This window comes from Aspergillus foveolatus (assembly GCF_047715535.1).
Source record: "Aspergillus foveolatus strain CBS 279.81 unplaced genomic scaffold BDW70scaffold_2, whole genome shotgun sequence".
In the NCBI taxonomy this organism is placed as follows: domain Eukaryota; kingdom Fungi; phylum Ascomycota; class Eurotiomycetes; order Eurotiales; family Aspergillaceae; genus Aspergillus; species Aspergillus foveolatus.
Window position 1 is genome coordinate 338,020 of NW_027396066.1, and position 27,064 is coordinate 365,083.

The 27,064-nt window shown below is 50.5% G+C and overlaps 12 protein-coding genes across 12 annotated transcripts; 7 read left to right on the plus strand and 5 right to left on the minus strand.

Moving 5' to 3' along the window:
- Nucleotides 1–1,830: 1,830 nt before the first annotated feature.
- On the plus strand, nt 1,831–2,334 carry BDW70DRAFT_38343 (uncharacterized protein). Its single transcript, XM_073743885.1, has one exon. The coding sequence runs from the start codon at nt 1,996–1,998 to the stop codon at nt 2,272–2,274; it is 279 nt and encodes a 92-aa protein (XP_073600603.1). The 5' UTR covers nt 1,831–1,995; the 3' UTR covers nt 2,275–2,334.
- A 1,227-nt stretch (nt 2,335–3,561) lies between these two features.
- On the minus strand, nt 3,562–4,775 carry BDW70DRAFT_38354 (uncharacterized protein). Its single transcript, XM_073743886.1, has 2 exons — nt 4,082–4,775; nt 3,562–4,024 (listed from the first exon to the last, which is right to left on the minus strand). Exons 1-2 carry the CDS (start codon nt 4,655–4,657, stop codon nt 3,629–3,631), a joined length of 972 nt encoding a protein of 323 aa, XP_073600604.1. The 5' UTR covers nt 4,658–4,775; the 3' UTR covers nt 3,562–3,628.
- Nucleotides 4,776–5,407: 632 nt separating this feature from the next.
- BDW70DRAFT_38357 (peroxiredoxin) lies at nt 5,408–6,448 on the plus strand. Its single transcript, XM_073743887.1, has 3 exons — nt 5,408–5,603; nt 5,655–5,836; nt 5,883–6,448. Exons 1-3 carry the CDS (start codon nt 5,438–5,440, stop codon nt 6,318–6,320), a joined length of 786 nt encoding a protein of 261 aa, XP_073600605.1. The 5' UTR covers nt 5,408–5,437; the 3' UTR covers nt 6,321–6,448.
- A 99-nt stretch (nt 6,449–6,547) lies between these two features.
- BDW70DRAFT_155451 (5-oxoprolinase) lies at nt 6,548–10,424 on the plus strand (the record flags this gene model as incomplete). The annotated part of the gene is made up of 2 exons (XM_073740033.1): nt 6,548–9,058; nt 9,105–10,424. The coding sequence occupies 2 exons, from the start codon at nt 6,548–6,550 to the stop codon at nt 10,422–10,424; spliced, it is 3,831 nt and encodes a 1,276-aa protein (XP_073600606.1).
- Nucleotides 10,425–10,724: 300 nt separating this feature from the next.
- On the plus strand, nt 10,725–11,997 carry BDW70DRAFT_126707 (aldo/keto reductase). Its single transcript, XM_073735129.1, has one exon. It carries the CDS (start codon nt 10,783–10,785, stop codon nt 11,710–11,712), a length of 930 nt encoding a protein of 309 aa, XP_073600607.1. The 5' UTR covers nt 10,725–10,782; the 3' UTR covers nt 11,713–11,997.
- Nucleotides 11,998–12,011: 14 nt separating this feature from the next.
- BDW70DRAFT_126708 (Six-hairpin glycosidase-like protein) lies at nt 12,012–13,738 on the plus strand. The gene is made up of 4 exons (XM_073735130.1): nt 12,012–12,501; nt 12,560–12,645; nt 12,706–13,370; nt 13,426–13,738. The coding sequence occupies exons 1-4, from the start codon at nt 12,080–12,082 to the stop codon at nt 13,531–13,533; spliced, it is 1,281 nt and encodes a 426-aa protein (XP_073600608.1). The 5' UTR covers nt 12,012–12,079; the 3' UTR covers nt 13,534–13,738.
- A 2,023-nt stretch (nt 13,739–15,761) lies between these two features.
- Nucleotides 15,762–17,544, plus strand: BDW70DRAFT_38417 (kinesin family protein). The gene has a single exon (XM_073743888.1). It carries the CDS (start codon nt 15,834–15,836, stop codon nt 17,283–17,285), a length of 1,452 nt encoding a protein of 483 aa, XP_073600609.1. The 5' UTR covers nt 15,762–15,833; the 3' UTR covers nt 17,286–17,544.
- On the minus strand, nt 17,323–19,235 carry BDW70DRAFT_155455 (transcription factor domain-containing protein; the record flags this gene model as incomplete). The annotated part of the gene is made up of 5 exons (XM_073740034.1): nt 17,323–17,542; nt 17,597–17,838; nt 17,919–18,380; nt 18,480–18,814; nt 18,875–19,235. 5 exons carry the CDS (start codon nt 19,233–19,235, stop codon nt 17,323–17,325), a joined length of 1,620 nt encoding a protein of 539 aa, XP_073600610.1.
- A 1,077-nt stretch (nt 19,236–20,312) lies between these two features.
- Nucleotides 20,313–21,772, minus strand: BDW70DRAFT_126724 (GPR1/FUN34/yaaH family-domain-containing protein). Its single transcript, XM_073735131.1, has 4 exons — nt 21,163–21,772; nt 20,974–21,066; nt 20,490–20,919; nt 20,313–20,419 (listed from the first exon to the last, which is right to left on the minus strand). Exons 1-3 carry the CDS (start codon nt 21,493–21,495, stop codon nt 20,599–20,601), a joined length of 747 nt encoding a protein of 248 aa, XP_073600611.1. The 5' UTR covers nt 21,496–21,772; the 3' UTR covers nt 20,313–20,419; nt 20,490–20,598.
- A 361-nt stretch (nt 21,773–22,133) lies between these two features.
- Nucleotides 22,134–22,943, plus strand: BDW70DRAFT_126725 (uncharacterized protein). The gene has a single exon (XM_073735132.1). The coding sequence runs from the start codon at nt 22,368–22,370 to the stop codon at nt 22,635–22,637; it is 270 nt and encodes an 89-aa protein (XP_073600612.1). The 5' UTR covers nt 22,134–22,367; the 3' UTR covers nt 22,638–22,943.
- Nucleotides 22,944–25,037: 2,094 nt separating this feature from the next.
- BDW70DRAFT_155458 (uncharacterized protein) lies at nt 25,038–25,391 on the minus strand (the record flags this gene model as incomplete). Its single annotated transcript, XM_073740035.1, has 1 exon — nt 25,038–25,391. The coding sequence occupies one exon, from the start codon at nt 25,389–25,391 to the stop codon at nt 25,038–25,040; it is 354 nt and encodes a 117-aa protein (XP_073600613.1).
- Nucleotides 25,392–25,864: 473 nt separating this feature from the next.
- Nucleotides 25,865–26,978, minus strand: BDW70DRAFT_167594 (uncharacterized protein; the record flags this gene model as incomplete). Its single annotated transcript, XM_073742271.1, has 2 exons — nt 25,865–26,192; nt 26,623–26,978. The coding sequence occupies 2 exons, from the start codon at nt 26,976–26,978 to the stop codon at nt 25,865–25,867; spliced, it is 684 nt and encodes a 227-aa protein (XP_073600614.1).
- Between the last annotated feature and the right edge of the window lie 86 nt (nt 26,979–27,064).

Sequence of the window (27,064 nt, forward strand, 5' to 3'; positions counted from 1 at the left end):
GAGTTCATCAGAGAGGTAGTATTTTGCTAGAGCACAGTTTACCGCTTCAAGGAGACGATTTGTGACAGAAACTAATGATGTAGGTTGTGTGTTTTCTTTTATCTGATGTTTTTGGAATTCGCGAAGGAGCTTCGTTCCAGATAATGTCGGATGACCTCCGCAATACCTTTTAAATTGTAATTTTCCAGCTCGTTGTGGAAAAGCAGCGATAGAATAATTGAGATCGCACGTGGTCCATGCTGAAATGATTGCCAACTAAAATGATTGCTCAGCAAGCGATGAGACCTCTCTTCCACTTTTTTCGGCGGCAGTGGAATTCTAAGGATGACGAAACTGACCAGCTTGAAATCCAATGGGGAGGACTGTCTATATTTTTTTTCTCTGAAGAAAACAATATCTCTTTATGAGATGTCCGAAAAGTGTCATTTCTCTGATATCTTCAGATAGTAGTATCCGCCTACCCCGCATTTAGAGTGAGAAGGACATTATATCCTGCTTATCTCACATGATGCCCATATGACTATGGACTAGCCATTCGGAGAGAGCCGAGTCGGCCTTCGCGTATGTGAGGCAGTGTTATACTATGACTACTTTACTCAGATCAGGAGTGCTCGCCCAGTGGGAGTAAAAATTGTTGATGGCGGACAAGAGACAAATTGACAGATACAGGGTGCCAGCAGAAGAGCGTTACTTTGCGTTTGAGATGAATATCGGGCATGTTTAGACCATATCATATTTAGACTAGTAGTATGCAATTCGAAGGTCCGTTCGCAAGTCAGATAACCTTCGAGATACTTGGATGGTCGAAGTCATATCATCCGCGGTTCATGAAGAATCCAACTGTGTTCGATTAGTCTTTCTGGGAGACGAGAATGGCTGGATCAAACAAGTCGACGTAACCTGACAAGATATTGCTTGCCTGATCTCAAGCATCTGACCTCATTTGTTATCCTGTGGGTTGCTCACTCTCTAATGTGATTCTACGGGCCCTGTGTTCCGATATCGCCGTCCACACAACGCATTTATAAAGATACCCCTATCCAGATGATGGTACAACGAGTAACAACGAGTAAATTCAAAGCCAGTCTTTCCTGATATAGTTTCCAAGCCTCCGCCCTAGGAGGACCAGAGAGAAGTGGTACTACGACCCTCCGCCAAATTCTCTGTTTGCATAACGGACTCATTTGCTTACTGCTGACGGCGTTAAAGACCTCACATTCTCTGAACCCCTTCCTTTCCTTGCAGCAAGAACCAGTTAGGGTGACGTGACTAGTGACTGGTTTACGGTAGAGATCTCTGTTTTGCGTTGGGTTTGAAAGTCAATTTGCTATCTTCAAGATACCCAAGCTGACTGCTTCTGCAAGCATCTGCTCGCTCCAAGTTTGCTTCTTAAACTTTGTCTGCTACGAGGAGGAAGAATTGATCCCTGTCGAAATGTCTACCGCTCCTTCGAACGCCGATGCTCACCACGCGTCCAAGTACTGGGTTGCTCCAGGAAGGAACTTCAGGACCTCTGCTCGATTGCACTTGCAGCACTTCCTCTTTCAAAACACTATCGGCTTTCCCCTGGAACCGGTCGTAGACAAGGCCGTGACAGCCTCATCGCAGCCCTTGAAGATTGCTGGCCTCGCTTGCGGCAACGGCGCCTGGCTAACGGAGCTGTAGCCCCCACCTTGAGAAGAACAACATCTCCGTTCAGCTGGACGGCTTCGACATCAACCCTGTGAATTTCCTAAACCCAGCCTTTCTACCAGCCTCTGTCAGTTTCCGTCAGCTTGATATTCTTGCCAAGCTACTTCCTGCGGGACTGCTCGGCGTCTATGATATTGTTCACATTCGAGCATTTAAGAGCATTATTCTCGACTCAAAACTGGCTCCGATCTTGACGGCTGCTGAATTCCATACAAGGTTTCGGGGAGGGTCTCTTGAGGAAGGCCCTCAACTCCTAGTCAAGCTTCTTCCCCCCACATTGAGTCGCTACACTTTGCTGGGTATATGGGAAACGAGTTTCCTCGCCTAGAAAAAAGCTTGCTTGGGCAGGCGGAAGCTTCCTTAGAGGGTAGATTTCCAAAACTTAGAGAAGTAAGATGGGACAAGAATCAAGAGCTACATCAGCGGCATGCTGTACGCACCACATTCGCCTCGACCGGGGTGGAGTTCGACTACGAAGATTGGTCGGTAACGGAATCTACACTCAGCGACGGTGGCCAGTCACCACTCCCCAACTTCTGGAACCTGAACATGATGCTTGACATGGAGGATCCTGATCTTTAGGCGGCATTTTATGTTAGTTAGTACTTAGTCAACGGCACCAAACTCGAAACAACTCCATTGTGCCCCAGTTCTTTGCTCACTGCTCAGAGTCGGTATTGATCGGAGGTAGACTAAAAAGTGATCAAGAAAGTGTTGAAATGTAGAGTTCTCTGGTATATTATCCATCGACCAAGAAGTTATACAGAATCTTGACGTAACAACAGCATGCAACATTGTTCGTGTAGCCTCTCACTATCTAGCTTTTAGGCATTATAGTTAGATGAAATTATGGCAGACCATTGATGCCAGCCTAATTTTATTGTCTGCAGAGACTTGTGAAAGTGTGGATGCGCCGACGGCTGAGTCTGAGCCTTCAGTATCGTGTGCCCAGCCATCACTTTGCAAAGCTCCTACCTATTATCAGTGGTAAACTTGTTTCTGCCGCTCCTGGCAGCATTTCGAGGTCTAGGCCTATGGACCCTGGGATAGGGTATAAGGATCACGTGGTAACATCTAACTGATACGGTCGACTTGAAATACGCATAATGGACGCAGAAAAGGAATTTCCAAGCCGCTTACATCCAGAGATACTTTCTTTGCCTTATCAGACTGACTGCGGCATGACCGCCTATCACTTGAATGACCCCACCATTGTATGTCGTGAGATTCAACGAACGATTGCAAGGATATGAGAAGCCGATGAGCTGCAATATGGCGTTTAAAGCAGTCTACTCGTAAATCATCGCATACATCGCCACTCGAATCAAACTCGCCGACGCCGGCCCGGAAGACCTCGACAGCGTGGACCGAAAGCGTGCGTAGACATCGCCGCTATGTCCATCAACAGCTTCTGGCCATGGCGGAGCCCGTCCTTCTTCGCCTGTTCAAGTAGTAATTCCACAAACGCCGGGCTACACCTACGGTATCGAACTCACAAATCAGCTCTGCAGCGGTAACAGCAAGACGAAACGTTTATATCAACGCGATTTACCCTTCTCCTTTGTCCTGGATTCCGCCCATTGGATTCCAGATACCAGCGCTTGCGCCGACAGTGATTCTTCGCGGTAAAATGGCGTCCAGGCGTGCTACTCTTTCTAGAATCAAGACGTTTACCGATAGCTACTGTGATATGATCTGGGATCGCCGTTGGGGACTATGTGCTCTCGAGCGACTGCCTATGACTCCCGAAGCGTTCCTTCACCTTCCTCCACATACTGTCTTTCACGTCATTATCAGTATCCCTAAATGTAATACTGATCATGGAAATAACATTCTGAAATTAAAAACTATCAAAGTGCTATGGATTAAATACTATAAAAAAGCTATGACTATCGCTATAGAACAATCGATACATCACGTCAACACCATCTCGTCCTTAACCTCCTTCTACATTCTCTGCAACCTCCTCCAAAAAGTCCGGAATCTTATATCGAAGTCGATGCTCAGCCTCTACGACAATCCAGCAGGTGAAGATAATCGCATCCTCAGTGAGACTACCTGAGTGAATCCCATCGGGATTCAGGTGTTCTTCGTCCTTGAGATCGGAACGCTTGGTGTTAGCAGCATCGACTTGCGCTACGAGGTTGGTCAACCGGTCGTGCCCAGTCTTCGTGCCCTGCTTATCAGCCTCATCAGAGAAATTGTAGAGTCTCAATTTGCCTAGCAACATCTTTGACTTGTTCGGAGGACCACCGGTTTTGATCGATCTGCGAGACCCAAGTACACGTTTCTCAAAGGAGGCAATGAGCGCGTGGTCAGACATGCGAATAAGCTGATACCATACAATTATTAGTATAAGAACTTGTCTTGAGTATCGCAGCCACCTCACCTTCATGCTATGCGACCACCCCTTGACGCCTTTCATGAACCCAGTGGCGAACATCCTCGTCCCCGACCAGCGATACCGCACACCTTCGAGCTCCCACTCAACACTGCGTCTGAACAGCCCTGTGCGCTGCATCCTAAACATCACCATTTTCCCTTGCACGTCTTTCTCCTCTTCAACGTCCACCGGCTTCTCCTCTCTCCCGAACCGCTTCCTCCACTTGTTCTTCCTTTCCGCTTTCCGTTTCTCTCGTCGCCGACGTTCATTGTCGAGGACTTCTTGTACGCCGTCCCCTAGCCAGACTCGAAAGGTACCCCACATGGCCGAACGGCGTGCCCGTCCGATAGCAGTTGCCGTCGACGTATACTTGGGGTTATCCCCGCGGTAGAATATCGGTTTCCAGTTGCTGCTATGCTTGTGCGGAACAGGGTTGGTGACAAAGTAATTCGCTCCGGCCGTATCCGACTCTGCAAAGAGCTGCTTGCGGCCCTTAAAGCAGCGGCGATACAATTGGAGAGTCAGTTTTGGGTCGTTGGCCACAGCTCCGTTCTGACTGACACTGGGGTCCATGGTTGCCATGCAACAGATTGAATGAGCAATAAATGATCTGATAGGGTATTCGCACAAGTGAATTCATCAGAAGGGATAAAGAGCTCATGTCTCCTATTTATGCTGCGAACCCCAAGCCCAAGCAGACGGGCTGAAGGTTGAGGCTTTCAAGCACTATAAATGACGATCAGCCAAGATAGTCTAGCCTAGTTGCCGAATACGAGCGGGGACACCGGCGTCGAGCCTATCAAGCTCAGGCTGCATTCACGCAAGAACACAAGGCGCTGTCAACTCGTACTTCTGCACCTCGCATTTGTCAAGAAAACCAATTTGCTTTTTTGCTTGCGTGGCTTGTTTTAAGGGTCTTCACTACAGGCCTTAGCCCGGTTCGTTTTCGCTTGTTAGCGTGATGTCCTTTAAACCATGCAGTCAACCTCTAGCGTGGCCGATAATTTTCTCTACGTTCTCGAAGTAATCTTTGGTTTATTCATTCACTTCGAGAGTTTTGGGCATGAGTCATTCGAACACAGTTGCCAAGAATATATATTGAGTGGTCATACATAATTATACCATGTTAGACATTTGCTTAACCCGACCATGCTTTGACAATGGCATCTTCTAGGATGATAAGCAGTGACAATCGTAAGCAGGGCTGAGCTATCCAGAATATTGTCAAGGACAAATATTGAATAAAGGCGGTGAGACGGGCGGTCGACAAGAATGTTCAAATCATGGCGTCACGTCCACCAACTTTCTGCTTCCACTGCTTCCATTGCCATTGGAATCCTTCATTGTTGTGAATTCATCAAAATGGCTTCCTTCTTCCCTCGCACCACCTTCCGCACCTTGAACACGCTGTTCAAGGCTGTTCCTTGTTCCAAGCCCCCCATCACCGCACCCCTCGCTCAGCCCCTCGCCCGCCGGTTCATTGGCACCCTGCCCCCCGAACAACCCCGCCTGCGTCTCGGCTCGACCGGTCAGACTCTAACGTCCTACTGCATCGATTGCGCCTGCTAATGCCATGCAGCTCCCAATTTCGAGGCTCTTACCACTCAAGGCAAGATCGACTTTCACCAATGGATGGACGGCTGCTGGACTATCCTCTTCTCCCACCCTGCCGATTTCACACCCGTCTGCACAACTGAGCTCGGTGCTTTCGCCAAGCTGAAGGGCGAATTCGCAAAGCGCGGCGTCAAGATGATCGGATTGGTATGCACACAACTTCAAGTTGGCGTAGCTGTACTAATTCAGGCAGAGCGCCAACGACCTCGGCTCTCACGGTGACTGGATCAAGGATATAAACGAGGTTACCGGCAGCGACGTTCAGTTCCCCATTATCGCCGACGCGGATCGAAAGGTTGCCTGGTTGTACGATATGATTGACGAGTCAGAATTGGCCAACCTCGCCGAGAAGGGCATCGCCTTCACCATCCGCTCCGTCTTCATTATCGACCCCGCCAAGAAGATCCGTCTTGTCATGAGCTACCCTGCTTCGACTGGACGTAACACGGCCGAGGTCCTCCGTGTTATTGACTCTCTCCAGACTGCTGACAAGAAGGGCGTCGCGACCCCGATCGACTGGCAGGTTGGTGACGACGTGATCGTCCCGCCTTCCGTGTCCACGGAGGATGCAAAGAAGAAGTTTGGCGAGGTCCGCGAGCTGAAGCCTTACCTCCGTTACACCAAGTACTAGTGTAATCTAGATAGAATGTACTATTAGAACTGCTTCCCGGTTATTTACTTCCTGTTTACTTTCTTTCTATTTACGTACTCCTTATCCTCTGGAACCAAAGAGCAAAAGGCGGCAGATGTCGTCATTTTGACCCATCGATGACTAAGCCTGGCTGAGGAACCCCTCATGTTCTCCAAGTCCTGTCAAGATCCAGATTCCATCTTTTGAGACAGCGGAGGCAACCGACAATGGCTGAAAACGGCAAAATCACAATATCCATCGACCGCGGAGGCACCTTCACCGACGTTCACGCCGTCGTCCCTGGTCGTCCCGATATCATCCTCAAGCTGCTCTCCGTCGACCCCGCACATTACCAAGATGCGCCAACAGAAGGTGTCCGCCAGATCCTGGAGTTGGTTACAGGCAAACCACATCCGAGAGGACAGCCATTAGAGCTTGGACCTATTGAGAGCCTTCGAATGGGAACAACAGTGGCCACAAACGCCTTGCTAGAACGAAAGGGAGCGCGGTCCGCCTTGCTCACTACGAAGGGATTTCGTGACCTGCTCCGGATCGGGGACCAATCGCGTCCTAATATTTTCGATCTGACAATGGCGCGGCCAGGCATGTTGCCCGAGGCTGTAGTGGAAATTGACGAGCGAATCGTACCTGTTCATCCGGCGTCGGACAAGGACTGCTTCTCCGGTGCGCGACTCGTAGAGGGCGTCACTGGCGAGAAGTTCCGCGTTGTCAAGGAGCTTGATATTGAAAAGGTCCGTCCAGAACTTGAGCGATTGAAAGAAAAAGGGTATCAGTCCTTGTCCGTGGCCTTGGTACATTCGTATGTGTATCCCGAGCACGAACGACTCATTGGGGAGTTGGCAGAGGAAATGGGGTTCTCGGTTACCTTGTCGTCCAGGTTACAGCCGATGATCAAGATCGTGCCCCGAGGAATGTCTGCTGCGGCCGATGCCTACCTGACGCCGGTGATCAAGACCTACATCGACTCCATCTCTTCCAGTTTCGAGGGCGGCCTTGCCAACCAGCATACCTGCCGATTCGAATTCATGCAGTCTGATGGAGGTCTTGTGGACTTCCGCAAGTTCAGTGGACTGAAGGCGATTCTGTCCGGACCTGCGGCTGGTGTTGTCGGGTTTGCCGCCACCAGCTGGGATGCCGAGGAGAAGACGCCGGTGATCGGCTTTGATATGGGAGGCACATCCACAGACGTTTCGCGATTTGACGGACACTTAGAGCACGTGTTCGGGTCTAAACTAGCCGGTGTTCAGATCCAATCCCCTCAGCTGGATATAAACACTGTTGCTGCGGGTGGTGGCTCAATTCTGAACTGGCGCAACGGTCTCTTCTACGTCGGACCGGAGTCGGCGTCCGCTCATCCTGGCCCTGCTTGTTACCGAAAAGGGGGTCCACTGACGGTGACCGATGCAAATCTCTTCCTCGGCCGTCTGCTACCGGAGTTCTTCCCTCATATATTTGGAGAGAATGAAGATCAACCACTTGATCTTGAGGTCACTACGAAGAAGTTCAAAGAGTTAACCGATACTGTCAATGCCGAGCGAAGGCAGAAAGGTGAATCCGAGTATACACCTGAAGAGGTCGCGCTCGGTTTCCTGAAGGTTGCCGATGAGTCGATGGCTCGTCCGATCAGGAACCTTACTGAAGCTCGAGGTTTCGAGACAGCGACCCACCACCTCGCGTCTTTTGGCGGTGCCGGAGGACAACATGCCTGCCCAGTGGCAGCATCACTGGGCATATCCCGTATCATTATTCACAAGTTCTCTTCAGTACTCTCAGCGTACGGTCTGGCCTTGGCGGAAGTGGTCAAAGAGTCGCAAGAGCCGCTCTCCACTCAATACGAGTCCTCCAAGGCAGAGCTTAAGAAGAAGCTAGCTGAAATGACAGAGGCTGCAGTAGACGACATGAAGGAGCAGGGCTTCTCATCAGACCAGGTCCGGCACGAGCGCTACCTGAACCTGCGCTATGACGGCTCTGACACCAGTCTGATGATCTTGGAGCCAGAAGATGGCTCTGATTTCATTGAGCAGTTCCGGGAGCGGCATCGCCGTGAGTTCGGATTCAACTCTGACAGACCCATACTGGTGGATGATATCCGTGTCCGCACGATCGCTGCATCGAAGGTCAGAGACGAGAAGAGTCCCTTGGTGCAGCTTCGGGAAGCCAAAATACGCGATATCACAAGCACCCCTGATCTCATCACAAAAACATTCTTTGACGTACAGAAAGGGCGGGTTGATACTCCGGTGTACAAATTGGACAATATCGAGAAGAACTCCCGTATCCACGGGCCCGCTATCATCATAGACAATACGCAGACAATTGTTGTTGTTCCCAATGCAGTGGCCAATGTGCTAGAGACTTGTATCGTTATTGACTTGAAGGAAACGAAGTCGACGGAAGACAAGCCATCTTCCGGAATTGATACAATTAAACTCAGTATCTTTGGCCACCGGTTCATGTCAATCGCCGAGCAGATGGGTCGGACACTGCAAAAGACCGCTGTTTCGACAAACATCAAAGAACGACTTGATTTTTCTTGCGCTCTGTTCTCGCCTGATGGCGGATTGGTGGCTAATGCGCCCCATGTTCCTGTCCATCTTGGGTCTATGCAGTTCGCTGTTCGGTATCAGCACAAGAAGTGGTTGGGAAAATTGAAGGATGGCGATGTTCTAGTGGCCAACCATCCTAGCTGTGGTGGGACTCATTTGCCTGATATCACTGTAGGAGCATCCTAAATAACCTTACAGAAGCCTGCTAACAAAATAGGTAATCACACCCGTATTCGACAAGCCCGGCGGCAGCGAGATCATGTTCTACGTCGCCAGCCGAGGTCACCATGCGGACATTGGCGGTATTCTCCCTGGATCCATGCCGCCGAAGTCAACTGAACTCTGGCAGGAGGGTGCCGCCATCGAAGGAGACAAGGTCGTTAGCAACAGGAAATTCGACGAAGAACGGATGATTGAGCTGCTGGTCAAGAAGCCTGCACAATACCCCGGATGTTCCGGTGCGCGATGTATCACAGATAATATTTCTGACCTCAAAGCTCAGATCGCCGCCAACACTCGAGGAATCACCCTTATCCAAGCCCTCTTTGCTGAATACGGGGTCGAGACTGTCCAAAAATACATGTACGCTATCCAGGAAACAGCTGAGACAGCAGTCCGCAACCTTCTAAAGGACCTGTACCGCCGCTTCGAAGGTAGGCCTCTAGAGGCCATGGACTACATGGATGATGGAACTCCTATCAAACTCACAGTCACGATCAACGGCGAAGATGGGTCCGCTGTGTTTGACTTCGAAGGCACAGGTCCCCAGGTTTACGGAGCCTGGAACGCCCCAATCGCAATTACCCACTCAGCCATTATTTATTGTCTTCGCTGCATGATAAATGCAGACATGCCGCTGAACCAAGGCTGTCTGGCACCTATCGACATCAAGGTCCCACCATCCTGTCTCCTATCACCAACAAAGAACGCAGCCGTTGTCGGTGGAAATGTCGTCACTTCCCAACGCGTCACAGATGTCGTATTCAAGGCCTTTCGCGCTTGCGCCGCTTCCCAAGGATGCTGCAACAACCTGACCTTCGGCAAAAACGCCAAGAAGGACTCGGAGAACGGCAGCGAGGTCCCAGGATTCGGCTACTACGAGACAATTGCCGGCGGCAGCGGCGCAGGACCGACCTGGGACGGCGAGTCTGGAATTCATGTGCACATGACGAACACTCGGATCACGGATCCTGAGATCCTGGAGAAACGGTACCCGACCTTACTGCGTCAGTTCACACTGCGGTCGGGCTCTGGTGGGAAAGGTCAGCATCCTGGTGGAGAGGGCGTGATCAGGGAGATTGAATTCCTGACGCCCATGGACTGCTCGATCTTGTCTGAGCGCCGAGTTCATCGGCCGTATGGGCTAGAGGGGGGCGAGAATGCAGAGCCTGGAATGAATCTCTGGATCACGAAGGATAAGGATACTGGGGAGGACCATACAGTCAATATTGGTGGGAAGAATACTATCCATGTCGAGACTCACGATCGCATTGTTATAATGACGCCTGGCGGTGGTGGCTGGGGGAAGAGAGAGTAGGTGCTATCCGTACTTAGAAAGCAGGGACATAGCTCTGTAGCTCCAGCCGTTGTATATAGCTTATCCAATGAAGATCTTAACCAGCACTACACCAGGCTTACTCATATCTAGTAACCCATCAAGGTCCCTGATCAGCCGCCTTCCCTGGTATTCTAGAAGAATGTCGCTGTCCGCGAGATTTCTAATCTTCGTTCACTCAACGTCATGCTCATGCTGTAACATCAGTTTGACGTCAACACCAACAACGATCATCAACAGCTATAAATCTTCCCAATTCATCCTCCACAATTCCAACCCCAAAACACAATCAATCAATCAATTTCGCATACTTCTACGAGCACCCGGTAAATCATCCACAATGACAACTTTCAAACTCAACACCGGCGCCACCATTCCTGCCCTGGGCTTCGGCACATGGCAGGACGCCGACGCCCAGGAGACAGCTGTACTGGAAGCCCTCAAGGCCGGGTACAGACATATCGATACTGCGCGCGTCTACGGTACCGAAGCCGCAGTCGGCCGCGCGATCAAGAAATCTGGCATCCCGCGAGACCAGATCTTCCTAACTACCAAGATCTGGAACAACAAGCACCACCCGGACGACGTTGCACAGGCACTGCAAGACTCTCTGAACGACCTGGATCAGGATTACGTCGACCTGCTGCTCATCCACTGGCCCGTCGCCTTTAAGCGTGGAACTGAGCAGTTCCCGAAAACTGAAGACGGAAAACCGGCGGTTGCGGATACGGATTACCTTGACACCTATAAGGCCATGGAGAAGCTGCTCAGCACGGGCAAGGTCAAAGCTATCGGGGTCTCGAACTTCAGCAAGGCTGAGATGGAGCGCATCCTGGCGAACGCGACTGTTCCTCCCGCCGTGCACCAGCTGGAGGGCCATCCCTGGCTGCAGCAGCGGGAGTTCGCGGACTGGCATAAGAAACATGGTATCCATGTCACGCATTACTCGCCCTTTGGAAACCAGAACGAGGTCTACAGTCGAGAGGGCACGATCGGTCGGCTGATTGAGGATCCAGTTCTGGTTGAGATTGGCAAGAAGTATAACAAGTCTGCGGCGCAGGTGGCGCTTGCTTGGGGTGTCACTGAGGGCCACTCGGTGTTGCCCAAATCAAAAACACCAGAGCGAATCAAGGCAAACCTCGAGGGTGACTTCAAGCTTGAAGAGGAGGATGTGAAGAAAATTCGCGGCATTGACCGCAAGCTGAGGTTCAATGATAGCAGCAAGGACTTTGGGTATGATTTCTTCAAGGATCTGGATGGGAAGAAATGAGCGTGATGGGTACAGGTATAACTATATGATATGAGCATAATGATAATGAATCAAAGCAGGATTCTATGCATATGCCTATGTACTCTAGAGTGTAGGAATGTTTGAAGCTCTGCGCTTCCCTGACCTATCTTCATTCTGTCACGCATTACACTGAATACCGGTACAGATTTTACTCGCGTTTCAACGGGTCGGATAGATACCCTCGAAACTGTACAGAGACCATCCTATAGTACATGGATTTTGTAGGATCTCATGGTTGCTTTATGTAGATACGCATACGCATACGCTGATCCCTAGGCTAAAAGAAGATAGATCTACATGGATAGGCCCGTCTATATAAGCTGAGCCCGTCACCCCATAATCTGACATGAATATCCACTTCGCAATTGCTCAGCCACCCAGCCCTGCACAAATGACTCCAGGAAGCCTGCTCCAACAGTTTCTAGTTTTCCCCATAGTATGCTGCACGCTTTTGTTTCATATCTGCATCAGCAATGCAGTCTCTGCCACTCCACGCCCCTACTCGGCCCTCATGGCTGACAGCGTCATCCTGCGCGGCCAAGCCATCCACGATCAGGACAGTGATTCCTCCGGCCTATTGCAGGTTGGGACGTTCCAAAATGCCCTACTAGACCTTGTAGAGTCGCCGTCCGGTCGGTTCATGCAACAGAACTGGCAGGAATATCTCGGTCGAAGTGTTGATAGTGTTGTTAATGTGGTTGGAAATGCAAAGGAAGATACGCAATTCCCACTAGACAGGCTCTCGGTGGGAAAAGGGTTGATGTATCGGTATTTCCTGGAGAAATTCCACCTTGACGAGTACATATTCTGAGCAGAAAATGGACAGATATGGGCAGACAGGGAACAAGACGTATAAAAACACCCTCGATGCACTGCGTTTCTCGATTGATCTACAACCAAGAAATCAGTTCGGTACGTCTTCGTCCACTTTGGCTAGCAATTGACCTCTGTTTGCGCTGATGAACCGAACAGGCGGCCTCTGGTACTATGTCTACCCCAACTGGAGCTATCTCGACGGAATGTTCTCTCTACTCTCCTTCTCACCAATGTACACTTCAGCCTTTGACATCGCTAACAGCACCTTAATGAACCGCGATCTCTTCAACCAGCTCGACCTCTTCTGGAGTCACTGCCGCGATAATCACACGGGCCTGCTCGTCCACGGCTACGACGCTTCAAGGACGGCGCCCTGGGCGAACCCAGTCACCGGCGCCAGTCCGATCGTCTGGATCCGTGCTCTTGGCTGGTTGATGATGGCATTGGTTGACCTTTTCGAGCATGATCTGATGGATGGGCGGGTATCGATGTGGCGCGCACGCTTTGTGGATCTTGCCAACGCCCTTGTGGACGCCGTGGACCCAGCCTCTGGCGCCTGGTGGCAGGTCATGTCTGCGCCTGGGCGGGAAGGCAACTATATCGAGTCAAGTGGGTCTGCGATATTTGTCTATGCTCTATACAAGGGAGTGAGGGTTGGTATTCTACCTGCGCCAGAAAAAAGCGGGGAGGTTTATATCGATGTCGCGGAGAGGGCCTACCGCGAGCTTGTAAACCGATTTATTGTTGAGAACGAGGATGGCACGCTTAGTTATAATGGAACCGTGGGTGTCTGCAGCTTGAATTCGACGGCGACGTATGAGGTACGTTTGCAAATTGAGGGAACCTTATGTTTGTGAGGCGCTGACTGAGTTACAGTACTATATCCACCAACCGCTTGTGTACGACAGCGTCTTGGGCTCTGCGGCTTTTATTCGCGCCAGTACAGAGCACGAATTGCACCTTGAAGCGTCTTTGAAGTCCTGAACGTTGGCATATTGCCTGGTCTCCTCTGCCAGAAGCCCACGAGAGCAAGATGATCGCCAGGTGTCTGCATTCACCCCTTGAGGAATGATGCGTTTGACGGGACACAATTCCAGGGTGTAGAACAGTATTGTTGTGGATGCTCAGAGGGGAAGGGGCAGGAGGAAGCTGTATCACTACACGGACGTAGCCTACTAAGGATCGGATGCCACATGACGATTGATTATCTATCTTGATATGGAAATACTATGTGACACTCATCCCGAGCACCGGCGCGCGGGATGAGACCGCTGGCTGATCAGGCCACACCATATAGTGGCCTGACCAATATCTCCAACTCCCGAAGATCTGACCTTTAATGTAATCGAGAATGATAAATAGAGGACCTATTGTCAACGAGATAGACAATGAATCGTCATATGGCATCCGATCCTTGGTAGGCTACGTTCGTGTAGTCGATACAAATTTCTTCTGCCCTTTCCCCTTTGAGCGTATCCACAACATATCTCGTTGACGATAGATATCTCTTCTTCAATCTCTCTGTCTGGGATCCCTACAATATAATGAGGGGTCAGAAAAGGGGTTGGAGATTAGGCCGCTTATATCACGTGGCGTAAGCCAGCCACAGAGGCTCATCGTGTACACGGTGAAGGTCACATGGTATTTCCGTATCAAGTATATATAAAAGTAATATAAATAGCAAAGGCCAAGGCTAAAGTTAGTGACCTGGTTGCTTCTTGACGGCTGCGCAACTTATACATAGAAAATAAGACCAGGCAAGATCCATACTCCTCATGCAAAGTTCATTCCCTGGCGGCCAAAATAAGTCTCTTTAGCCCATTAAGATTGACAACAATCTTCCCGAGCCTGCAGTGCCGTGTCCCTAGTCTGCCATACTGCCCAAGGGTACAAAGAACAATCATATATTGTTTTCTTTCCATAACGGATCTGAACGATTTTCTCGTACACTTACACCTTTGGCCGTCGATATTTGGCAACATATGTTGGTAATTCAAGCATAGTTGCCTCAAAAAATGTAGTTAGCGAGGCAAAGGGTACTCCAGAGCCTCCGATATGCTGTGAATGGCAGGTGCAAGATGCGGTCAGATTCCTTATCAAGAGAAGAGACGAATACAGTCCTGGAGAAACTCAGGGATCTCGCGAGACTCATTCGTCTAGTCCCCGACGCCTTGATGAGCTTGCCATCACCATGTCTCGAATAGCCACGCCTGCCTGGTCACGTCGGTACATCATCAATCATGCCACGCCATAAATTCGCACAGGACAACTAAAGAGCCGATTTATTTCTCCTCAGATGCTTCAGTCTCCTCAAACTAAACTATCCGCAATGTACCTGCAAAATGGATATGTAAAGGACTGAAATAATCTCCCTGGGGCCGAACCGGTGAAAAGTTAATCTGCAGATTTGTGGACACAGACTATGGATGACCATCCAGGAATTGGCAAACTTGTTATATCTCTTGGTTAAATGTTCGAGCATCCATTCAACCGCAAGAGATCTGTATCCTTTAAGATGGCTGAAAGGTCCCAGGGCCTTGGGTAAGAGAGCCGGCTTGCTACTTTAGAGAACTAACTGGCCTCGAACGAGGTCGCGCACGTCCTGGCTACCTCTTGCACAGCCAGACAGCGGCTTATAAAATTCGCCAAAGACATCGTTCTGGCAAAGTGCTATACCCTAATCCCAGGCTTATCAGGATAGCAGAAACTGTCATTCAAAACAAGCACTCTCAGTAGTATCATGCCGTCGTGATAGCAGATTTCAAGACCGGTCATTCCACTCTAATCTACGTGCACTGATGCTCTAGAAGTATGGCAGTATCTCTACTGAAAGGCCCAGACTTGATGTCATTGTCTTGTCTGCAGCGAACTCTGGCGAATACTATTCTCTTAGACCGTAACTTAAGGCTGGGGCAAATGCAGATCCTGTTCATCGTGATTATTCAATAAAGGGCCCAAATGCAGGACTGTAGGGATTCATTGAGTGAGTGGATGCTTCAGGCTAGGATAAGCGAGAAGTAGCATGGGTGGAGTTGAAGCTGTAGCGTTGGAGCCTAGACAACCTGACGAGGTGTGTAGACCCATGCTTTCAGAGCTGACCCACAAGGAACACGACCAGTTATAGCGCTTTCTTGCACGGCGATTGCAATCCCCGGAGGTCCGGGCCAATGAGGTCATTCCTTGTATGGAGAGTCATAAATACGGTGTACTCTGAGTACTCCTGCAAATACCTTTGCGGCCCCAAAGCGTCGAATTCTGTCTTCCTCTTCTTCCCAACTTCCAGAATGCCATTCGATGTCTTTGCCAGATGGCGTCCTGTCCCATTTTCAGCAGAGGCAGAGATTACCCGCACACACTCCCCCTTGCCAGGGGAAGAGGCGCATGCAGCCCGCATCTCGACTTCCCTCATGCCCCCAGAACACCAATCAAAGACCGTCCGCCCCTGGAAAAGCAGTGCCATATTCAGACACGTCTTCGAAGCCACAGACACCACCAGCAACAGGGCCGTCTTCGATGCCGTCGTGGCTCCCATCCTCCCGCGCGTTTGGGCCGGCGAAACAACCAACTTCCTTGCATACGGACACTCGGGCAGCGGAAAGTCACACATGATGATCGGGTATGACTTTCAAAACGAGGAGCAGTTCGGGTTATGTCTTGCGGCAGGCAGGGAGGTGTTTCGGTACTTGTCATCTTTGTCCCAAGACGGGGACCAGCTCGGTGTCGGAATAAGCATGTACGAGCTTCGCGGGAACACAGCATTCGACCTCCTTAATCGTACCGGCCAGTCACAAGACAAGGTGCCCTGCCATATACGCGAAGGCGCCGATGGAAAAACGCACATTCGCGGGAAAACAGAGACGTTCGCCGACGGACGCGTGCGTGTCCGTCCCATCACGCAGAACCCGTGCTGGACATTCGACGAGCTGCGGACGACGTTACTATCCGGGTTAGAACTGCGAACAACAGGGACCTCGACGATCCATGACCAGAGTTCGCGAACGCACGCGGTGCTGGAGCTGGAGATAATCACCAAGGCTTTACTCGACGCCCGGGATGCGGTGATTGAACGGCAGAGCGAGCTCGTCCCTGTGGCGAAAAGGGCGACAGACATCTACCTCGAGGAGAATATGAAGGCGTTCATACAGGATGCAAATGGCAAGTACGTTCCCAACCCGGAGTACAGCATTGACCAGGAACGGATCGACAAGGCTGAAGCAAGGAAGGCCGAGTTTGAGATTGCGGTGATGCGTGCAGAAGATGGCGTCGATGCTGTCTTCTCATCCTGTGGGCGCGACTGTCTTGGGGGGAAGCTGGTCTTCGTCGATCTCGCTGGATCGGAGTATTACCACGATAAATCGATGTCGACACCAGCCAGCCCTGCTGTGCGGGCCAAACAAACACCCCAAGAACAGCGCGAGGGGAGACAGATTAACACCGACCTCCTCGCGCTCAAGGAAGTGATCAGAGCGAGGGCCCTGGGCCAGGCGCGCATCCCCTACCGTTCTTCCCCATTGACAATGGTTCTCAGAGGGCATTTTGAGTCTAGCTCGAGCTCCTCAGATACCAGCGAAAACAGCAGCAGTCGGAACAAGGGCAACAGTGAAGGGTACACGGCGATTATTCTAACCGTTTCCCCCGCGGCGACGCAGTTTGCTGCTACGATGAATACGCTCAAGTATGGGAACTTGGTTGGGGTTGGGGTCCAAGCGGCCGGGGAGAGCACAGGGAAGAAATAGTCCAGCAATAGGTAGAAAATGGTTGGCTATGAGTTATCTAAGTAGCTTGACAGGCTGATATCATGGTCTCCATCATATGCGCGACGGATCTCAACTCGGTCCGTTTGGCTGATGTTTGAGCAACGAATACTTTCACCCACGCGAGCAATTCGAGATCCTCTCTACGGGTGGGCGTATCATAACCATCGTGGCCCTTGCGGTTAGTTACATCAATACACAATATGAGCAGAGGAATAAACTGGTGTAGGAAGACGAGGCTGTGTAATCATCAGTAACGGTCATTATTCCCAAAAGTAAGGACGTAAACACACCTAACACCCCATCGCGCATATTCATACCCTGCCGAACGCATGGCAGCCTGGAGCGCCTGCAGAGACCGTCGGGCGATTTCGACCGTGTAGGGAGACAGCCTGGAATGTCTATCGTGGTCTCTACTTCGGTTTCGGTCCTGTCGCGCTTGATCGAGTATCATCAGCATCTTGTACGATCCCAGCAGCATATCTAACGAAAGCAGCGAGTCAATTCGATTAGCTTTGGATCCGAGCAGTTCGTCCTGTGGCAAAGTCAGTCGGCGTTGATTGCAGGCCAGATTCGTGAGTCTGGCCGTTCCAGGATCTGCCTGTCTGTACGTACGGGCCTCCAAAGCGCCATGCTGGTCTCCGTCTCTGCGATAAGGGCATCGATAGTCTCCTCGTCGATCCCGTCCGGTCCCTCCATATAGTCCAAATACCGCAACATCACGAGTGTCTGTCGCATCGATGCCAGAAAGTGGATTTCTATCATTCGACTACCCTCATCCCCATCCTCACCCTTCTCACTGGCGATAATCCCAGGACTGTCCGGAAAGTTCACAGCCCACTCGCCTTTGCGAATAACAGCCGGTTTCCCAAGCGACAGACGAAACATGCAGTCAGTGCGGAGAAGGTGCCAGAACTCAAAGCGTTTGCGGTTCTTCTCCACTTTTTCTGACTCGGTTGCAGCATACTGGGGCGCGGCGTCAATGTGGAAATATCCCAGCGCTTTGGCGATACTACATGTGTGGCGCAGCATTTCCCAGGAGAGTTCGATATTGCCCACTTCGAGACTTACTGAGACCTTTTGATCGCATAGTATGGTATATTAGCTTCAATTCTGCTCAGTACGGGTCGGATTGGAACTAGTTGTATATCGCAGGTAAAGCAGGTTGGTGCGTACCACAGAGCACGCCGCTAACATATCCGCCTGGCTCGGTGCTGCGGCTGTCGCAGTTGCTTGTGTCTCATCAAGCCAGCGTTCGGCAAGATCAATACATGTGCGTGTAATATGTTGTGTAATCGCGTTAAAGTCACTATCTTCGTCTTCAATTCTCGGCATGGATCTGGACGCGGACTTTCCTAACATCAGTCCACTAAGAAGAACATTATAGTAGATCAACCTGGATGGGAAGTCTAGCTGGACATGTGGATTCTCTAACAAATCCGGAATCGACAGCAGGAAAGTTTTGTCCAGGGGCACGCGAAAGCCGGGGAACTGGTACAGGGCGAAATATTCTGCAATCGGGCTCAGCAGGTCAGAAAGAGTCCCATCTATTCTATTTACGTATTGCATACCGTGCACGCACTCGCGAGCAACTTCTTTGGAGATGGTCGGAGTGCTGGTGCCTGCCTGAACTACCTCAGGCTGGGATGCACTTGTGTGCAAAGCACCGGGCATAAAAGCTTCTATCGCATCAATGCAGGTCTGATTCCCGAAGAATGCTTCTTCAACTCCCCGCAAATGGCACAATGCATCCGAGATAAGGCGCGGCCGCGTTGCCGGGTCCTTGATTCGGTTCCATAATATCCGCGCCGTGGCTGGGGCTGTGCTGAGGGAGTAGCTAGGAATGGGTGTAAAAGAAGGCCCCAGCAATGGCGACCTGAGCTCGACAGGGGCTCGCATATCAGAGCTGAGGGATGAAAATGTACCGGACATGTCTTCGTCCTCGTCTTCATCTCGCACTTCCCCGCGTTGAATCCCATTCTCGTGCTGATCCGGATTCAGCTGACAGTGTCTCTCAAGCCGGTCCAGCCGAGCGAGGATCTTGGCTAGAACATTTTTGTCCCCGATTCCACTGATTAATATGACCCGTCAACTTTACAGGTACTGCTGTAGGACACAAGCTGGAGTGACTGACCACGCGCATTTCCGAACAGGAGTCTTCCGCGGCGGATAGATACAGTCGGCACCACTATCTGTGCATCTGTCGCAGCGCGGCTCTGCCCTGTTACATCTGATCTGTCGTATTGGGTTGTCCTTCGGTCAGTCAAAAGTCGTTCCTGACTGCGCTCTCAGAAGCTACCTTTTTGGACTGACAACGGCTACACTGGTCAGAAAGGGTTAGTAAAAGGGCCTCGGGTCATGTATTTCAAGATGTCTGACATACCGAGTAACGCTTTGTGGGCTGCTGAGAGCTCATTATTTCTCTGGGGCGCGATGGATAGCGAGTGGACATTGTCAGGTGACGTCGTGTTGTCGCGCGAATGCCGACGGCTGGTCACGTGCTACGGCTCTTTGGTTATTTCGACAGACATCGAAAGCAGAGCTCAAAGGCAAAAGTGAGGAGGCATAATCCTGGAGATATCTTGAAAAAGGCCTTTATATCTAGATGATGCTGTACTTCTGGTGTTATGAGAGTTAGCTAAAGCTACACATATTGTCCATTTTATAGACAGTACATATATATATAATATGCATATGAACATGATAAACCCACCAACTACTTATGTATGCCCATTATCAACTAAGAGGACAATTATGAAGTCCAGGGTGCATAAAATAGGCGGACTTTCGGTAAAATCTTGCAAGGACTACTACTGATCAAGGTTATACCGTCTTATAGTACTGGTTAGGTGCACTGTTACCTCGACCTGCCAGCTAAAGTGGACTGTATAGTTATACATTCTTCTGACGGTATCAGTTGCAGGTTTAGCGCCAGAGTTCCCTAATCTCGTTAGAACAAAAACGTGGACGATCACCAGGGTGAAAGTCCTTGGATGACGAGTGTGGAAAGTGTATTGTAGGGTTCCCATGTAGTCGAGGACAACCTCTTGATACACCTAGCTACCTCCAGGGAACAGGTGGACCAGATGAACGGTTCGGTAAATAGGTGTACCGTACTTATACATGGTAAAGTCTGTATGTTAATCCCATTCTCATCGATCTATCGGGGCAGTCTGGGCGGCATACAAATACAGCTTTAGGGCTGGACTCAGGAAAAATGGTAGATACGCCACTACACTCCATTCCCATCATCTCCTCCTTCCCGTCACCATCCATGGAATCCAGGAAATCAAATTCAAGTGAGCCCCGGCATGCCCCGCTTGACACCCGGCTCACCAAAGCCCGGTGCAAGCAGTGGACGTCGTCCCTCGAGTCTCGTCCGGAAGATCGGAAAGTACTCCAGAAGCCGGTGCTGCCCATACGCCTCTTCGATCAGGTACACCGTAACCCGCCACCACGCCAGGATCGAGCTGATGATCCAAAAGTACGCCGCAGCTTTCATTCCCGTTCCAACGCCCGTCCCGTACGCGAAGAGGCAGCAGGCGATCGTGGAGCCGATGGCGAGACACGTAAGGACAGCGCAGAGGACCAGGTCACGCGCGCTGGAGGCGATCGCCTGGGCAGATTCTTAGTATGGAAATCGAGAAATAGAGTTATGGACAGGACATACAGCGGACCAGGTGAAGAACGCAAGCACGATGAACCATGAGGCGAGTTCGGGGAAGTGCTCGTCTATTGGATGGGGTGGGAGGGCCCCGGTTGCCTGCAAATAGACAGTCTATCAGCATCCATATCGGCACCATCCACTCGCCTTCAGGGATGAAGGCGCCTGGAATGTTAAGATCAAGGTATAACGTACGACGAGCAAATACAGCAGCCCAATACTCATCCAGAAACTCCCCCAGAGGACATGAACTACCGTGATCAGCGTATCCCTAGCGCCGTACCCATACAGACCTGCGATGAACTGTCCCAGCCCTCCCCAGAAGGCGACAAAAGGGAAGAAGATCGTCGGGGATTCGGGACTCCCCCACCAGTTGGCGACCCATGTTGCTGTTATCCAGGTCGAGCCAGCGAATCCGGCGAGCCCGAGAGCGGCGGGCGCGGCAATGGGCCGCAGGAAGATTGTCACGGCGGGGTCGCGCTGGAGGATTCGGGACACTTTCTCAGGGTCGTTGGGCTCAAGAGACATTTTGTGCTTTCCTTGGAAGGGTACGGCAGGTTGGGTTGCAAAGGTGGGTATGCGTACGGGGATGCGGGTAAGATGCGAGAGGGTCTTCCAATTGTGATGGGGTTACTGGGTGTGGTTATTTAAGGTTCAGGATGGGTGGTCCGATGTGCTGTCAACATTAGGCTCGAAAGCTCTGCTGTCTATTTGAGTATTGAGTTTTGACTGCCTGGTAGGTAGACAGGAATCTCTTTATACTTGCGGTGCAGTGTGGGCGGCTGGAGCGATTAGATGACTTCACCAGTTCAGGTACAGCCGGACCACCCGGAGCAGATCTACACATAATTCCTGTTATGCGAGTGACTTGTCAAATATCTTTGGACAGCCTCAGTTTGATAATTGTGTGTCCGGATAGCTCGGTTCAGGGAGGGGTATGTCAAGGTTCAGTAACCGCTATGACGCGCCTAGGACATCAGACAACGTCGTAGTTTCGAGCAACGGGGTGTATCTCATATGCCCATATAGTACCTGGAGCAGAACATTAAGAGGTTATACAAGTGGCTTAGAAGCGGCCTCTACTGATCATTTTCTGCGTTTGTGTTTGAAGTGGTATCTCACCAATCTCGCCAGGAATACAATATCATAACATTGGACCGTACGTTTGAGACTCCAAGCAGGAGGAACTAAATGTACAAGATATAAATATCATCAGATTGAACCAGCGTACACAGACTGAAGTATGTAAATGACGAGGACGACTCCAGTCGTTCATCAGCCTTATGTCTTTCTCACAGGCCACAAACTCCCGGATGGTACGGTTCTAAAGGAGGGGATTGCATTATCTACTCCTGCTTCCGCTCCTCCGTCATCTTCAAGTAATCTTGTAACGGCGGGAGATGCGGGTTCTCATCCTCCTCGCGATCAACCTCTTCGTTGTCCACGGCGCTGGTATTGCGGTAGCCAGTGTCCATCCCGACATGCGAGTGCTCGGCTGCAGTAGGGTCGGAGTCTGGGTCGAACCCTGTGGCGCGGCCTTGGGATTGGGCCCGGGCTTGCATTCGGATGTCGCCTGGAGTCTGCGAGGCGATTTTGCTTTGCGCGTTCATTTGCTCGGTTTCAATGAGGGAGTGTTTTCGTGCGGGTTGTTAGGCTTCTTCTTGGCCTAATAGGTAGAGTAATACAGGTTTGGTTCAGAGATGGGCTTTGTCGAAAGTAGTTGAAGCTGGGCAAAAAGAGGTTATAGGTGTCAGGACAAAGATGGATTGTCTCTGTTATACTTCGCTTGTGAGATAATTCTGGAGACCGGTTAGCGTGTATGTTGGAGTTCTGTCTATTTCGTGGCACTTGATGTAGCCATGATGTCAGATAACAACATCAACAACAATCCCCAGTCACTTATAAGGGATAACTTTCGTATAATTGACGAAGATAACTATAAAGATGAGTTCCCCGTATCGAGAGGTATATCATCAAGAAATACCATTGGTGATACTTCCACTAGGGTGTATTGAAACGTCATACGACATCAAATTTATCAAACTTTTGCATAAACTTTCCCGCCAAAGCAATCCAGCCACTGAGCCCTAAAGATCATCAAAATCCTCACTAGCAAAGTCATAGTCCCCTCTTTCGCGCCCTGCCCCAGCCCCTGTTCCCATTCCCGTGTTCTCGTTCTCATCCTCTTCATCCATACCCGGCTCCTCTTCAAGATCCCCCTCTCTATTCATCCTTCCACCAAACACATTTGACCTGTTCGTAGACCTTGGCTGGCGCTGGCTGAAATCCAGCCCGCCGCGCGTCTGGGGAGCAGATGCAGAAGAATCATCTTGCTCGATGGTAATTCTGTCTTTTAGGCTCGAGGGATCCATGTCTGCTTGGTCGAGGTCAGCGACGTCGAGTCGCTGGTACCTGGCTTTCGAGCTGCGGGTGTTTTGGGAGGGTTGCATGGTGGTGTCGGCTGTACGTGAGAATAGTAAGGAAGTCGTGAATCAAAGGTGTAGGAAGAAAGTGATTATCAGCTACTGCACCATATATATATATAAGGACCATGATATACCCAGCTCGGGCCATGATTCAGTTAAATATTTGTGACAATTACCAAACCCTGATGTCAAGGATAGCTACTACCACGTTCCCAGTCTGTCCATCCAATTAGGCCTGCCATGCATGAACCTCAATTCTCAGCCTGAAGACTCGACCCTTTAACCCTTCGACATTGCATAGAGGTGCAATTGAGCTCTTTGTCTATCATGTTTGAATTCTTGCTCCAATCTGTTGAGACCACGTCATCATAGCTTCCCCGCTGGTCATACTTGCTCTGGCCAGGTCGAAGCCCATAAGCTCCGCTGCTCCAAACGCATTATCATCCATTTCTAGCTTGTGAGGTCGCCGTTATAGCTGCTAATGCGGGTTACGAGCAAACCCAAGTCCCTCCTTGATAGATAGGCATCATTACAGAAGCCGTATCTACAAATCGAGGTAATGCGATCCCCCCGGTATCCCCCAAAGAGCCTCGACTCTCCGCTTCCATAACATTGCCCACAGCAGGGCTATACCCAATGTCATCCCCATTACTTTCCGAGCTCCTACCGGTGACAGCTCCAGCTCCGAGTCTGGGCTTGATTTGCGAGCCTGCAGATTGATCTCCAGCAACTGGATTTTGTAAGCCCTGCATCCTAGCTGAAGCTAGTGTATGCTGGGGGCTGTTGTGGTCAAGATCCGGTGGCCCATTGGCGCGGACATGTATTCAGTGTCCTTGTTTGTCAATTGGGTTTGGTGAATGTAGCTCGACATGAGGTCAGCCATATGGGTTTGAGTGACAGGGAAAAACTCTTTAAAGTCCAGGCTGCTGGGGAGTAACTTACGCAACGAATAAAGCTGCGTACCGATCATATTTATGGCTCTTCACCGTCTCCTTACAATCTCTGTGTGGCGGTGATCCAGCCCTCCAGGGCTGATGTCAGAATTACCTGACTTGCGAATACGTCAGCTGAAGGTATTACTCTATCGGGCAAACCTTACTTAGAGAATTGTCTGATCTCCTGCTTCTCCAAGAAGCCGAGCGTTATTGCCATCGTCACGGTTGGCAGCAGCCTCGCCAAACCATAAACCCTGCTACCAGACCCGGATCCTCAATATCTTCAGGATCCCCACATCGCATTGTTAGCACGATTAAGCGGCACCGCCGCACAGATACCGGCATCGACGTGAAATCCATCCGAAACTCTCCCGGGGTAGTCTATCTGAACATGCAGAGCCGCACAGTCCGCGGCACTGGGATTAAGATTCTCTGGAGCATGCTCGGTCTACTAGATCTGGAGTAGCAAACTTCGAGAAGCGGCTATGAAACGCTGTTGATGGCGGCATTGGCGCTGTCTCCAGCTAACCTCCGCACACAAATCCAGCATCCAGACGGATCCCAAGTTCCTCAGAAATTTGAGCTTAGGTAGTAACCCTGTAGCCTCAGCTTGAGTAAATGATGCGCCTATTCAAGCATTTATTCGGGAAAGGCCAATGGGTTGGATAGTAAACTAACATAACAGGGTTATTCATACAACCTGTCTTAGTCACAAATCATCCGAATCTCTCTCTGCTGCACTGCCTCCACGATCATCTCCCTCATTCACTGCACCTGTCATCGCATTCGTCTCAGACCCAGGGACACTCGCGCCCTCGTCCTCCGCTTCCACGGCTATACGGCGGGTGGTGACTCCAATACCAGGCGCAACCCCAGTAGATGCGTCTTCTAGTGAGTCCGTGCTGAAGGTCGAAGCTGGGGGCTCGTCGAAATCAGCCTCGGCTTCGGGTCTGAGGCTTTGGTTGGTGTGTCTGCTTGTGAAGCTGTCTTTGTGCTGCCGCTTGCCGGGAAGGGGCCAGTCGCGGGTGTGGAGAGCTTGCTTTTCGGCTGGGGTCAAATTCATCTTTCCAGGGTAAAGCTTTATTCCTCGTGTAGCCGAGGGGCTTAAGGACAGAGAGGGTGATAATGACTGCAGATAAATAATTGAGGTGTTAAGGTCGCTAGAAAGGACGAAGATATATGGTTGCACGTTGATAGTATAAGGCTAGTGGCGGTTTATTTAACATTGATGTCAAGGGGGGCATAACAAAGTCCCGCCTAATGACTGTTTGTAACCCTTGACTGAGAATGCTTCATATCAACTGGTTAATGGTTTTACGTGAAACGGTGTTCCTTCGTGCTTGCTTAACTTAGTTCTATACCTTGTACAATTTGTTATCAACCAACTGGTGTAGATGTACAAAGACTCCGCGGGTCGAAGTCACATTTAAAGGAAAGTAATCTTTTCTTCAACTTTATACATGCAATGATATCTCGAACGAACCACAGGTTCACAATCAAACCTAACCCCCGTAAAGATGGTGAGCATTGGACTAATCAGGAATTCAGCTGCTCCCCCTCATCCTCCACTCCTGTAATCGTGTTACCCCCGGTTCCCAATTCAGACTCATCTTCACCCTCTGCATCTTCATCTTCATCCAGCTCCCGCGCTTTGGCACCGAGTCCTGCCCGCCGAGATGTAGCCGAATCCATGTTCAGAGCTTTATGCAAGTCGTCGTCCGCATCGACGTCAGCATCATCCTTTATTGGCATATTGGTATCGGCCCCGAGGTGTCCCTTCTGCGGCGTCGGCGCCCATTGTCCCTTATCCGGGCGATAGTAGGCTAGTCGCTCTGCGGGCGTCATGCTGCTGGTATTCTGTGGTCTGCCGGACATTTTGGGGTTCTATATGCTTTCTTAAGAGAGAAAAAGAGAAGAATGAAGCTCGTGTATACTGCCAAGAATGACCGTAAATTAAATCTGCAGCGATTCACAAATATCGATAGAAATTCGTGGGGATTGAGAACAAAATCTATGAGAAGGGTGGGGATGCTTCGAATATTGTCCATTCGGTGGCGACTGAGCCAACCCTGATGTCAGCGTACACTAGACCCTACCAAAGCAGCATGTGGAGTTGACCTTGTCGCTAATTGAGGAGTTGAGTATGACAAATAATGCATTAACCAAACCAGAGAACCATACATTCGCCATCATACTGGGTTCTTCCTGCGTACATACATCACTTCCTACCAGAGCCCAGGAACATGCAGTTCTCATCTGGATCCTCCCTTTCTGGCCTGGACACTCCCCCTCACCGTCCCCCATCGCCACCAAAGCCGGAAATATTATACCTTTCAGGCTCCAGTACATCCAAATGCCGAGGCTGAATGCCACCTGGTTCAGCTGCGGCCGGATTGCCGGCGCGAGAAGATTCACCCAACACGGTTGCATCTGCACTATCCCCATTCGTATCTTGGAGTTGAGGCTGAGAATTCATTTGTTCAAATTCGGCATCTGCAGCAGCTTCACCCTTCGCGCTCTGCGCGTCGCGGTCAGGGAAGTAGTAGGCTTTGTAATCCGCAGCGGTCGTGGAAGGTGAGATTGGCATTGTGTTTGGACTTAAGAGAAGATAATCTCCGGTCGAAATAGGTTTAGAGGAGGCAGTATTCATCTAGAAATCCTTAGAAACGGTGATTATGGGCCATATATGCCGCGGCTAGATTGAATTTTGTTCGTCGATAGTTTTGGCTATGTGGC

What these genes read in the sequence shown, in the direction of transcription:
- BDW70DRAFT_38343 (XM_073743885.1), top strand. Translation starts at nt 1,996, where the DNA reads ATGGGAAACGAGTTTCCTCGCCTAGAAAAAAGCTTGCTTGGGCAGGCG.
- BDW70DRAFT_38354 (XM_073743886.1), bottom strand. Translation starts at nt 4,657, where the DNA reads ATGGCAACCATGGACCCCAGTGTCAGTCAGAACGGAGCTGTGGCCAAC. An exon ending in GGTGGTCGCATAGCATGAAG is followed by an intron (nt 4,025 to 4,081) that starts GTGAGGTGGCTG and finishes GTATGGTATCAG; the next exon opens with CTTATTCGCATGTCTGACCA.
- BDW70DRAFT_38357 (XM_073743887.1), top strand. Translation starts at nt 5,438, where the DNA reads ATGGCTTCCTTCTTCCCTCGCACCACCTTCCGCACCTTGAACACGCTG. An exon ending in CCTGCGTCTCGGCTCGACCG is followed by an intron (nt 5,604 to 5,654) that starts GTCAGACTCTAA and finishes AATGCCATGCAG; the next exon opens with CTCCCAATTTCGAGGCTCTT. An exon ending in GCGTCAAGATGATCGGATTG is followed by an intron (nt 5,837 to 5,882) that starts GTATGCACACAA and finishes TAATTCAGGCAG; the next exon opens with AGCGCCAACGACCTCGGCTC.
- BDW70DRAFT_126707 (XM_073735129.1), top strand. Translation starts at nt 10,783, where the DNA reads ATGACAACTTTCAAACTCAACACCGGCGCCACCATTCCTGCCCTGGGC.
- BDW70DRAFT_126708 (XM_073735130.1), top strand. Translation starts at nt 12,080, where the DNA reads ATGAATATCCACTTCGCAATTGCTCAGCCACCCAGCCCTGCACAAATG. An exon ending in GGAAAAGGGTTGATGTATCG is followed by an intron (nt 12,502 to 12,559) that starts GTATTTCCTGGA and finishes GAAAATGGACAG; the next exon opens with ATATGGGCAGACAGGGAACA. An exon ending in ACAACCAAGAAATCAGTTCG is followed by an intron (nt 12,646 to 12,705) that starts GTACGTCTTCGT and finishes TGAACCGAACAG; the next exon opens with GCGGCCTCTGGTACTATGTC.
- BDW70DRAFT_38417 (XM_073743888.1), top strand. Translation starts at nt 15,834, where the DNA reads ATGCCATTCGATGTCTTTGCCAGATGGCGTCCTGTCCCATTTTCAGCA.
- BDW70DRAFT_126724 (XM_073735131.1), bottom strand. Translation starts at nt 21,495, where the DNA reads ATGTCTCTTGAGCCCAACGACCCTGAGAAAGTGTCCCGAATCCTCCAG. An exon ending in GGCTGCTGTATTTGCTCGTC is followed by an intron (nt 21,067 to 21,162) that starts GTACGTTATACC and finishes GTCTATTTGCAG; the next exon opens with GCAACCGGGGCCCTCCCACC. An exon ending in CGTTCTTCACCTGGTCCGCT is followed by an intron (nt 20,920 to 20,973) that starts GTATGTCCTGTC and finishes GAATCTGCCCAG; the next exon opens with GCGATCGCCTCCAGCGCGCG.
- BDW70DRAFT_126725 (XM_073735132.1), top strand. Translation starts at nt 22,368, where the DNA reads ATGCGGGTTCTCATCCTCCTCGCGATCAACCTCTTCGTTGTCCACGGC.